General features: G+C 39.9%; 1 protein-coding gene across 24 annotated transcripts in view; it reads right to left on the bottom strand.

Moving 5' to 3' along the window:
• The window catches only part of KALRN (kalirin RhoGEF kinase), a 434,749-nt gene that overhangs the window by 247,933 nt on the left and 174,205 nt on the right, over positions 1 to 12,611 (bottom strand). For all 24 annotated transcript variants that reach the window (XR_014947909.1, XR_014947910.1, XM_085552327.1 and 21 more), the window contains 2 exons: positions 6,851 to 7,043; positions 3,214 to 3,726 (listed from right to left, as the gene is read on the bottom strand). Coding sequence is in view for 22 of the 24 variants with exons in the window: in XM_085552327.1 (XP_085408453.1) it covers positions 3,214 to 3,726; positions 6,851 to 7,043 (706 nt within the window). In the remaining 2 variants the exon portion in view is untranslated. The remainder of the gene's footprint in view (positions 1 to 3,213; positions 3,727 to 6,850; positions 7,044 to 12,611) is intronic.

Raw genomic sequence — 12,611 nt, 5'->3', positions numbered from 1 at the left:
GCACAGCATGAGAACTTCCTCGCACCACTCTGCCAAAGCTCTCCATGGCTGACCTGCCTGCTGGCTTGAGCTTCAGGGAGCTCCCAGCCTCCAGCTGGTGATTCCATCTCTGTGCTGCCTGTGCTTGTGGCGGAACCCAGCTTTGCCATTCCTTCTGCCTCAGCACAGGATAAGAAAATGCCAAAGGTCTCTCTCTCTCCCACTAGTTTGAGTGGGAGAAGCCTGGAGTGTGACTACTGCTCCCCCCTCCTTTTATTTACTGATGGAACTTCTGTAAGCTGTAATGATAAGTTTGAATGATCCATTTATCCAACCACAGAGTGTCATTTATAAATGTTCCTACAGAGAACCTCCATGGAGAAAAAAAGTGAACTGATTTGCTGTGAACACAGTGTTTTATAAAGGAACCTACATGAACATGCTGTGTGTTTTTCCATCTTGTGCTCCCTCCTCCCCCCCCCTTTTTTTTTCCATCTTATTTTTAAGAATTTTTCAGGCAATGAGGACAGCTGAAATTTTTAAAATGAGAGGTGTCCGGAAAATAGAAAGTCCTTATCAGGACTGGTTTCCTAAAATAACACCCAGCGAGTATACAGGATATTTTAAAAGGCCCTAAAACCTTATTTATATTCAGAATTTTATGTTGGAGTTTGAGCTTTTATGGGGTATTAGAGTTGTCATTTGATTAGCACTAAATGACATATCCAGGCTGTAGGGTGAGAGCTGTGCCTCTCCCCAGGAGACAAAGACCATCCTGGCTCTGCAGCCACACTGAACAGTAGAGTTCAAGTGAGCAAATGGAGGTACCAGGGAACTTTAAAATTCAATACGGACAGACTGTGGTGGATATTTATATGGTGGAGACAGCTCTCAGTCTGGATTTTGCTCTGAACTTTTTATGAGACATGTATTTACCAGTCTCAGATGGTCAGACTGCTTCAAAGAGATCTGCTAAAGGAGAACAAGTACATTAACATTTTACCTACATACCAGTCTACCTATGCAGAATGTAAAGTAAAAGGGTCTGCAGCCTTCTTTACAGGAATGTTACGGAGAATTTCACAAACTGGAAGGATTAAAAATACTGATTTGAGAGTATAAAGCAACAGCAGAAGTAGATGAGGAAAGACAAAATGAGATAGTAAGAAAGGACAAATTAAGACTGTGTGTTATGAGAGGTAGGTAAATGAGAGGTATCTAGAAGACCAAAATGCCAGTTTTGTCAATTGCGAACTGCTTGAGACAGCCAGTAGGAAGAAGGCAGGAATCATGTTCTCACTGCTTCTGTCCTCACCTCAGAAGTCTCACGTACCAGCTGACTGGCCCAAACCTTACACTAAACCTCTCAGTAAGACATGCAAAGAACCCAGCTGTTACACTGCTCAGGCTTGTATCACACGAACCATTTATCTTTGTTTGGGAGATAGAAAGGAAAATGTATTTCAGAAACATCAACAATACAAAGTGATGCTGGGCAACAAGAACTTCATGAAAACTGATTCTATCTGAGAGCTTTCAGCTGAGAAGGTTAATAATATCAGCAAGTAATCATCATTAGGAGAACAAGAACTTCTGTTAGCAAGCACTCGTCATCTGAAAAATCCCAAAGAAACTGAAAATCCAAGCTGACTGAACTGCAGCCACCACTGGGAAGGACAGTAGAGTTGTCAGCAATCTGCTTACAGCAAGTCATGTGCAAGGAAAAAGGAGAGGAAAAAGAAATCATAGCATTTTGAAGAAAAACTACTCTTATGCTTTCTTGAGTGGCACTACTGCAATTCTGATTTTAGAGAGACTCATCGGAATTCAAGGTTTTCCCAATAGGAGGATTGATTACACAATGATGGAGCCTTTTCAGCCACAGAATCCCTTTGAGATATTTATTAGATGCTTTGAAAACCAGTGTCCTGTGCCTTTCTCTGTGCTACTGAGAATTGTATTTGCTTCCACAATGTACCTATCCCTGACATTTAAAAATAATATTAATTTGCAATTAATATAAATGGATTAAATAGATCATACTCTACGTAATGCATTTCTTTTGCTGTCCCTCCTGGGCCCAGACAGACACGACAGTGAATGACAGGCTCATACATTAAGTGAAGATGTAGAGACTGGGGCTTGTGATTGAAATACAGACTAGATAAACAAGAATCCAAGAACTCAGTACCTTCTACTAAGAATACACTAGTTCTGTGGCCTAGAATTTCAAATGTGAAGTGAGGACTTCTCCCAAACCACCTAATGAGATGCCAAGTACTTCTGTGTTAAGAAGGAAAGACTGCCAAGATTCCAGCATGACATAGTTTTCTAAAATAAATTCACTGAAATTGGTACCTGCAAATGCTTCCAGTGGCAAAGAGCAGATGAGCAGCAGTAGTAAGGAGACTGCTTTATTGTGCACTGCTGGAATTGGAAGGGGTTGTTGTGTATGAAACCTTGTTAGGGAGCTCTGTTTCTCATCCAGTCTTTCCAACAAATGTGACAAATTTCTATGTTTTGCTTGTAGGGAACTTCCCTATCTGCTATAGGTTCCCAAATGTGTATCTTCTAAGGAAAGAGGGGATGGGGAGGTAGCTGCAGCAATACAGCACACTTGCTGAACTACAGCTTCCTAAAGCCATGATACCCATCAGCGGTTCTGCCGCTCTATGTTCTTTTGTGTACTGTATTTCATTTTGCAACAATCTATGTGCTTTCCAGGCTGATACACCACGTTACAAATGTCTAAGAATAATGAAGTCACATTGAAACCACTGTGGAATAATTTAATGTTAAATAGTTTTCCAGTAAGGTCTTGTGCTGGTGAACAGGAATCTTGGCCACTGATTCTGTGTGAGGTATGAACTGAAATGCCATCCTCCTGTGCCATTTAATGCAAAACAGCCACAGCCAGTTTTGAACCCTATCATCATTTCAGAATGCTTTCTCTTGGTCTGTTTATATGTCCAATACAAACACATTCTCAGAAAAGCAGATTAGTTTTCATCAGAAGTGATATAGACAGGTTATTCATAGATACCCTTATGCATGCTACGTCCAACAATTAGTTCAGTCAATTTGGTTTATGAGTCATACAAAGTACATCTGCTGGCAACATGAGATTTACACCTGTGATCAATACCTCATGTGGCTAATTTTAGAACAAATGGTCACAGTGCAGTTCTGATGATTTAAGTAAAAGTAAGAAGAAAATGAATGAATATTTCCTACCTTCTCAGCATCTTGCTCAAAAAGCCGGAGTTGAAAGCACTGGTCTAGCTTCAACTTGCGGACATGCCACATCTGATGTAAGTGTTGCCGGGTAGAATGCAGCTTGTCTAAAAGGCTGGTAATCTTTGGCACAAGACTTTGAAAATCCGCACTACCAGGAATGCAGTTCCTACCGGAAAAACCATCACTGCACCTTATGCACTGTAATAACCTCTGACCCTCACGGTCCAGTTCTTCCACAGGAGCTTTAATCACTTTTTTCTTAAGCTGTGTGTGCTCATCAATCAGCCTCCTGGAGCCCTCAACGTCAACTGGAAACTCCTTCCTAGCCAACATTTCCTGGAGGTCCTCCAGCCTTGACAATAAATGGATGGCACTGTTGAAAAACTCTTCCAAGGAGACACGCAGCTCTATCCATTCATCGTGGTTGTAATCCAAGGATCCTTCAAACTCATCTGTCAGTTGTGATGGATCTACAAGTTTTGCCAGGCCTTCAACAGACACCATACTTGTCTAAGGAAGAGAAAGAGACAGCATTTGAATTAGTGACTGTGACCAGAAATAATGGTGCAATCCATAAATAGCATGGGAGGATTATTTTCCTCATCAATACATAATTGCAACAACAACGCAAAAGATGCTGAGAACTGTGTTTAACTTTGGAGAATTAATGGACTGAAAGCATTTCTATTAATGACGCTGATTGTTTTTATTTATACAAAGACATGGCATTTACTGGAGGGATGCCCGTCCTTTTAAACCAGTCTGTCTGTCAAAAATATATCACAAGAATATTTCTGTCATAGATGACTTTAACCCAGTTGAATACTGCTGACTTCTCACCATCTCTGTTGAGTATGAGGCTGTGACTGTTTATTAAACAGGTAAATGTTATTACAGGGGTTCTGTGGCTTACTAGCATTCAGGCTAGTGGCTGTACTGCAGAAAACATTTTAGGCACTTAAACTAAAGCAGGTATTGTGAACTGCCAAAACACACAATATGCTGGCTTTTTTTTTTTTCCTCTTCCAGATCATTCCAGTTTGCTTTTGCCACAGGCAGAGCTCTTTCACATTAGTAATTTCTAATTCAATTAAGCCAAAATCAATGCAAAAGTGAAATGTCACTGAAGTATTAACAATTAAAATTTATTGCTAATAGAAAGAATGGCTCATGTATCCATGAATCATACACAATCAATGAGAGACGGTTTTAATTCATTTAGACTCGGTAATCAGAGATAAAGAAATGCATTGGGTGCCCGGAAAACAGCTTTCAGTTTAAGGACTGAACAACTGATGTTTGTTCCCATCTATTTTAGGCAAATTAATATCTTTTTTTCTGAAATACAAGCATAGAGTTTCGAATGTTATTATAGATTTTCTGTGCTGTCAATTAACACCCAAGTTGGTAGCCCTTGAAGAAGTGCAGCATTCACCAATGGCTGCACATCTACTGTCACAAAATCAGGCCTCTAAGGAATGTCAGAGTTTGTGCTCTTCAGAGGTGGATGCACCCGATAATCACAGAAATCTTGTAAATGTCATCTGTAAAGAAAAATACTTAACGTCTGTCCGTTATCCTGAACTATGTCCAAAATAACAGACTTCCCACTGGTTTTAAGTTAATAACAGGATTTTCTTCCAATTTTTATCCACGTGAAATGATCAAGCATTCTGCAATATATTAAGATGGGAATTCCATTGAATATATGCTCAGTAGAATGACTGTATTAAAAAGCGTTTTCGATGTTCTTTGGTTTGGTAAGGAGAGAAGAGCCAAACCATGGAAAAGTAAACACGCAGCTTCAGAGGGATCTCAAAATTCTAAACCTCCAAACACTAAATCCATGAAAAGAATTAAGCTTAGATTTTAACTGCCTGACAAGAAAAATATCTTTCTGTGGCCAGTACTTAGACATTCCCCCTGCAGTTCTTCAAGCTAATGCAAGCATTGCTCTTGTCATGCTGAGAATTTGGCATGACAATATAGCAGAAAGGTTTTTCAGTAGCAAATTTCTTCACTAAGATTTGTTTCCCCGAGGTGATTCTCATGAAAACAACCTTATTTAGGCAGGTAAGTGATAAGGCAAAGTAAAAGTAACTCAGGGGTCACCCATCTTTCTTCTTAAATTAAAAAGCACTGCCCACTGTTACAGCCCTTTTGTCAGGAGAAATAAAAGAATCTTGAAAGCACCTCTGGATTAATGCTAACTAAGCTACCCGACCCATTCCTCAAAATGGCAGGATGTTCTGGAATAAGTGAACCAAACCTCGTCCTTTTTTCTTATTTTTCTGGGTCTGTTGAACTGCAGGGCACATTTCTCTCTCCAGACTGTAACGCAGAATCATTCTACCAGAGGTTCACAACACAATGTCCAGATCATTAGCCTCTTCCAAGGGCCACACTCTGTCCTGGCATAGGCATAATGCTTCCATTAAGCTCAAAAGCAGAAGTTGGCTACAATATATGTATTGTAGATGGGGTGATTCAACACAGACTTCCATTGCCTTCCATTGCACTCTCCTCCTGCTGAGTACCTCACGTTTGATCAGAGCTGTGGGAAAGCACCAGGATCATGAAAAAAGGGTGCATGTGTGCTGCCCCACATAAATCAAATAAATGTGAGTCATATCAACCTGTGATTCTTATTTAATATTCACAGTTCTTATGCAGAGAGCAAGAGCTGCCCCAGGGCCTACCGATAAGCAACAGCAACCACAGGGACCCTTTATAATAGAAGCTCGTGGATAGTGGAGGCTGTATTGCAGTGGATCTACAGGACTGAGCTTCAGAGCTGCACATTCAGGGTCTGAGTAAGAGAGCCAAATATACACTTGTTTATCAGCAAAATAAAAAACCAACATGACTAATGGCTGGGCATGATTGATATATGAGCACTTCACATGCCTAAGCTTTGCTTTTCTTTGGGCAGGAAGCTGAAGTTCCCAGAATGCTAAAAAGCACTAAGAGAATTTAGCTGGTTTGTCTTCATCAGTGGCAAAGTGAGTAAAAACCTCTTTAATTATGCAGTGTTGTATATTCGTTACCTATCAGATAGCCTGCCTGAGGCAACTTATCATTAGCAAGAATTGTTTTTGTTAGCCCTGAATTGTAAATCTCAATTAAATTAAAGTGGTGACAATATATAGACAAATTTAATCTCGGTGTCTTTTATTAAAAGTGCTATTAACTGAAGTTGCACAGAAGTCAGCTAAAAAACTCATATCCATACATTACCAAGTAGAGAACTTTGTCTTTAGTATTTTGATTTATTTGGTGTTTGTTTGTTTGGAGTGGTTTTTTTGTTTTTTTTTTGTTTTTTTGTGTTTGTTTTGTTTGTTTTTCCTAAAATAAACACAGGAAAGGCTGAATGCAACACCACTGAAAATAAAACTCACAGAAAAACCCTCACCAATGTGACCAGTGCATGTGAACATTAGTAAAGTGGAACAAGCGCGGTGAACATTACCCCACTCCACAAGAGTGCTAAGAAGGCAACCTGGTGCTAGGGCATGCCTTTGGGATTCTGTCCTCAGTTATCATTTTCCCTCTCAAGGGCCTGAGAGATCTTTTCTCTGCAGAACATTTTTATCAGGAATAATGTTTTGCCATGCATCCCTCATGCGGCTCTCACCTCAAAGATGAACTTGGAACTGCCGAAGTTTGTCTTCTGCTTCTGCCAGAAATTATCAGGTTTTATAATCAGGGCAACATGAATCTCAGCAGGAAAGGCTTCTTGAAGGGTCTTTAGGAGAGGCTTGATCAAATCCCATTTTGATCCCCGCATATCAATAATAACAGTGAATCCTCGCTTACAGACATCTTCGCTGTAGGAATAAAAGCATGTCAAAATAATTAATATTGTATTAATACTGAGGGCAGTCACGCTGAGGTTTAACTCTTCTTACTATCATTCAGTGCTGCAGAGCAAAGCAAGGGATGATATACTTCAAAATAAAAGGCAGAACAGTACAGCATTGAGGTTATATGAACTCTAAAAGTTTTGCCGTAATCTAATCTATATGAAGTGTATACTTTACATTTTACTTACTTACCTCCTAAGAACAGGCAATTCAGATTTTCACTAAAATCACCTGTAGTTTCATGCAATCCAAACCAGAATGAAATCTGTCTATATAGTACCCGAACATACATGTGTACAACAGATTCTGCTTTCAACCTGTTGAATTCAATTCACAGTCAAAGCCAGTAAGCAGGATGCTGTGCCTTAGCATTGCTGGCCACTCACACATTTGGGTGCTTTCATTTTTAGAGGCCTCACTATGGGCTTTTTAAAAATGTGCAATTTCCAGAAAAGTGCCTGGCAATCAATCCCTGAAAGGAATGTCCGTGTGAATCACTATGTGCACTGTTAAAATTGAGGCCCTTTTCCCTCCTGATTGATCTTCCAAATGTTGCTGGGCTTTTTAAGTCCGCTGCCTTAATTTTCCACCAGCCTGTGCTCCTCACTTATCCGACATTAAAGATGGCTGTCTAGCCTCATCCTTAGCAATGTGTAAGGAACAAGAGCACCATGGCACCAGCTTTCCACATGCCTTCCCTTTTTATTCACAAGAGAGGAGAAAAGATGAAAGAGCATGTTGACTCCTACAAATCTGGGCAGCTTTCTGAATAGCTTTTCCAGGGACACTGCTTCTCAGTACTGCTTCTCAGAAAAAAGGGATATGGCTCAAAAGCGTCATCCTCCATCTGCAGCATCTAAGCATTAGATTAGAACTGACAAGTTTATGACTCCTCTGACTGCCCAGCCAATACACCTGCTATGCACGGCACTGAACTCAGAGAGCCAAGGTGTCACCTGTGTGCCCTGGGCAATTGCTAAAAACGTGAACTCTCAACCCCCGCTAATATTACTGGGATGTTAATGACTAAAAGTCATTGCCAAAGCACTAAAAGTGACAGCATGGCGTAATTGCTGATGTTATATATATAATTTAAAGATGGAATAAAGGTCACAGCCATAACAAGATGTTGAAAGAAAAGAATTGTATAAAGAAGAAAGTACGATATAAAACAAAGAAAAGAAACATGGCAGAACATGAATCTATTTTGTGTAATGAATGTAACAGGAGATACTGAACAAGAGATTCTCTTTAGCACGTGAATACAGCACACTTGGCCTTTCTGCAAACTGTCCCTTATTACAAATAGCTTCATAAAGGCAGATGTAAGATGATATGTATCATTAGAGAGAATCCAAAATATGCTGGAGATAGATATTATTAAGCATGCTTATAATGCAGAATCATAATACTCTGTTTAGCCTCCATTTGAAGACTCTCAGTGCACACACACATATTTTCATTATGTTCTACCCCTCTGAATCCTTGAACATTTTCTGTTGGTAAGATCCAGATCTCACTAAAACAACTCTGTAAAGCTCTCTAAGTCAAAGATGGAATGATTTTCACAGGAGGCACACTGGATTAACATCTATAACTTAAAAATAAAAGCCCTTGTTGAGCTCACTGAGATGGAAAAACGTTTCTGCACTGGCTGCCCCACAGCAAAGGGTTTTTTGCCACCTTAAGGGAAGTCCCTAAATTCTACAGCCTCCATTCAGTGCCAGGAGCAAGCAAAGCCAGCGAGCTTGGTCCTCCTCCTTATTGGTACACTCAGGGCATGCCGCATACAACACTCTGTGCAAAGAAATGCAAGGCAGAACAGGCACCTCCAAACGCTGTTAGGAATACAGATCTTTTTATTCTTCTTTTACCTAGTGCTGAAAGGTCAGACATCTGATCCTGCCATAACTAATGCCAAAAAATGCTGTCAAAGAAGCTTTGTTGGTGTTGCCACTGCCTCTTGCCCTTTGGAACTACAGCAGAGACAAAGAACCAAATCAGAAAGGACCTGAATAGGGGTTCTGTGTTTTTTTCTTGTAGAGCTTTATGGGGTCTTCAGCAATTTCTGCCAACTCACCGAACCTTGTTATGCTGAATGACTGATTTTTCTTCAAACATTTGACACAGAGATCCAGTAGCCAAACAAAGAAGAAGGAGATAAGTGTTTAAGTATTTATTTAGATAGTAAGCTCTTTACAGCAGAAATCATCTACCATGCTGTGTTTTTCTAAGGAGTATTTTTCCAGGTACCTACACAGACTTCAGCTGCTTAGCATTAATTTAAGAAAAAATGTTTTGAGAAACTGTACGTGCAAATCCAAATAATTCCATGAAATATTCAAAAACAATTTGTAAAAGCACAACTGAATGTGGATATGAAAGGCTTACAGAAATGTGGGGATATCTTGTACTTTGAAAAAAGCCAGCACATTGAAAATGACAGTATTTAAGTCGTGGTATCCCAATACTGACAGCCATTGACAGGGCTCTAAAACAAGCCTCATTTGTAGACAACAAAACACCTATAAATTCTGGAGAGTCAGGGTAATCTGTGAACATTTGTCATCTTTGACAGTCAGTCATTTTTCATCAGTTACTTCAAGATGCAGAGGAAATGACCCTATGTTCCTTTTGAATAGTCTAGCCATGCTTATTAAATTTATTGTTTAAAAGCAACAACTCAAACCCTCCCCAGTTTAGCAATTGATCGGGAAAAGCATCAGCAGCAATCAAACTTCCTTTGCACTGTCCGAGCAAGGCACATCTTATCCCCGACTCTCAGGAGGCTGCAGCAATCCACATATCTATTATGCACAAGCAATCACGTCAGAATGGCAATTAATGTTGATTGCAGTGCTTAATTTTTTCCAGTATTGATATTTGACCAGAAACTGGAGAAAACGCTCAGATCAAGGTATGTGGACAATCCATCAGCCTTTTGGCTGGTACTCATCTGGACTTGATTTGCAGCAGTGAGCACAAAATATCTGATAGGTGATGAGTCATTTCAGTGGCTGCATTGCTTTGAAACAAAGACTGAGTCTACCTTCCAAGTTTACTGAATATTTCTAATAACAATACTTAACGATACATTTGTTGGTTGCTTTTATTTAATTATAATTATTTTTTAAAAGAATAAGTCCAAAACTCAAAAGCAGATGTGATAATTTTGTCAAAATAAACGCCTCTATTTTGGTTCCTAGGCCGCTTTCACAAGGCTATTTTCTCAAATTTCCTCTTTAATTCAGGCACATTCTAAATTGTGTTTTCTTTGGCAAGGGCTGGCTTGCTGGGTACCAAACAATATTGAGCACTTCATGCTTTCTGATTAATCTTTGAAATAAACTATCATTGATTATATGTATTTTTCATGCTTACAATTTGGCCAAAGCTTCTGGCATTTAGAAGCTTCAGCACTTGATGAGCTGAAATAACACAGTATCTCCATTCCCATTTTGCAGTCATGAGTTAATGAAAAAGCAACACATTTAGCACGCCTGTTGGGCCACTGAAACCACTGATCTGACATATATATGGCATCTCGTTCAGAATATGATTTGTTAGCAGCGAGAGAGAGATCTCCTTCAAGGAGGGTCAGTGTAACCTTGTCAGGAGACGCTCTCAGCATTACAAGTAGCTCGAGGTGCATCAATTTATAAGTACAAAATCTGCAGGAGCTTAATTATTTTTTTAGATCGCCATTCCATTGACAAATGTGCATGTAGTCAGTCAATTGATTCACTAGCTGAGGGTGGAAAAGGGAGAGGAAGAGAAAAATTAGTAGGTGACAGCCTCCCCGAGACCTCATCTCATATTGAGACCAAACAAACTCTCCTGGCCAGTTTCCGTATGCCAAGGCTCACTTCAGTAACTAAAGCGTTAACATGTTTTATCTACTGCAATTGTTTATCCATCTTGTCTGAGGTTTGTTTACACAGCTTGAAAATGAAGCTGGCTGAGGACGTTTATTATCAGTGTCACTTACTGGCTGTAATTGTTTGGTTCTTCACTACCGAGTTGAGCCTGAAGATCATCTTGTCAACAAAAATTGTTATCTGCTTTGTTAATATGCTTTCCAGTGCATTTGGAGGACAAGACAGTCCTTTCTTATAGACTTATATATCAAGTACTCTTGAACTTGCTTTTTCTTTTTTTTCTTTTTTTTTTTTTTAAATATTGGATATTAAATACTTCTCAAAAAAACTGAGCCATGCTCATCATTCCAAATAGCATTCCAATTATCATTCCAATTACTTCCTGAACACTCACACTGCCACCAGTGCTGTCCTGCACTCCCCAGTGTCTATGGCTGTTTGAGGTGCTGGAGCAGACCACCTGCCCACAGACCCCTGTCGATCCTCACATCCTCTTACACGCTGGTGCATCAACCACCAGCAGGGAAAGGCATATCCTGAGAGCACCATTAATCTGGAATAGCAATTCCAGGAAAGCTCCCCCCAGAGAAGTTCAGCTACCTAAAATTCTGTATGTAGACAGGCTTCAGCCTCAATTTTTCCTTTTATGTTTTCTTCCTTGGTTTCACAATGCTTTTCTTTTTGTAACTATAAGAGAAACATTAATCCAGCCCCCATTTCCAATTAATCCTTTGTTTCTTACTTCGACCTAAGTTTGTTTCTTCTCTTGCAGCATCAAAAAGGAAATACTCATTCTCTTTTTTAAAAAGAGAAAGAAAGAAACCCAAGGCAGTCTCCAACTGGCTGGAGCTGGATGTAAAGCAGCAACACAGAGAAATTTCAGTGACATCTTGTAAAGAGACTTGGAGCCAGTGAGGTCTGGTCAGAGACAAAGCTCCTATCTCCGGTTTCCAGCCATTGCTCTTAGGGGACATAAGATGTGACTGCAAATGGCACTAAAATGCAGATGCCTGGACTGCACAATGTCCACATTCAACCCCTAGTTTTGGCCACTTGTCAACAGGAGGGAATAAAAAAGCAGAAGAAAAATATTTTGGCTGAAGCTTACTGGTGCCAGAAAGGGTGCTTCTGCTATTCTCAAGCAAGTAGCTCATGCTTTTGAATTTTCCTTCTAGGAGAACAGTTCTGAAGTCAGAATGATTCTTCTGTATAATGCTGTGAGCTGGGAAGCACTCAGACACACCTTGATGTAAGAAAATCTTTTCCCAATATTTAACCACCACCATCAAGACCCAGAGTCTCTACAAGAGGTGCAGATCCTCTGCCAAGAGAATCTGTCAGGATTCAGGAGGGTCACCCTGTGTTGTCTCCTATCCAGGCAGGAATCAAAAATGTAGATCTCTGTCATCACAGACTGGACCAGATCTCTGCAGGCATTCATCTTCTTATTTAATTGAGCAAATAAACATTATTTGAGAAGTTTTCTGTCTTTATTCAAATAGCAAAGATACAAAACACAGCTGTGTCCAAGAATGCATGATTGCAGCTATGAAAGCCAAAGCTGGAGGATGAATATTACGATCTTTCACATTCCTATTAACTTTCTGCTGGTAAATGATGCCTGCATACAAACCCATTTTTACCCGCTTCCCCT

Source organism: Coturnix japonica, chromosome 7, assembly GCF_054131305.1.
Source record: "Coturnix japonica strain WE chromosome 7, WE-NBRP24, whole genome shotgun sequence".
Lineage (NCBI taxonomy): Eukaryota > Metazoa > Chordata > Aves > Galliformes > Phasianidae > Coturnix > Coturnix japonica.
This window is presented reverse-complemented; position numbering and strand designations above follow the sequence as displayed.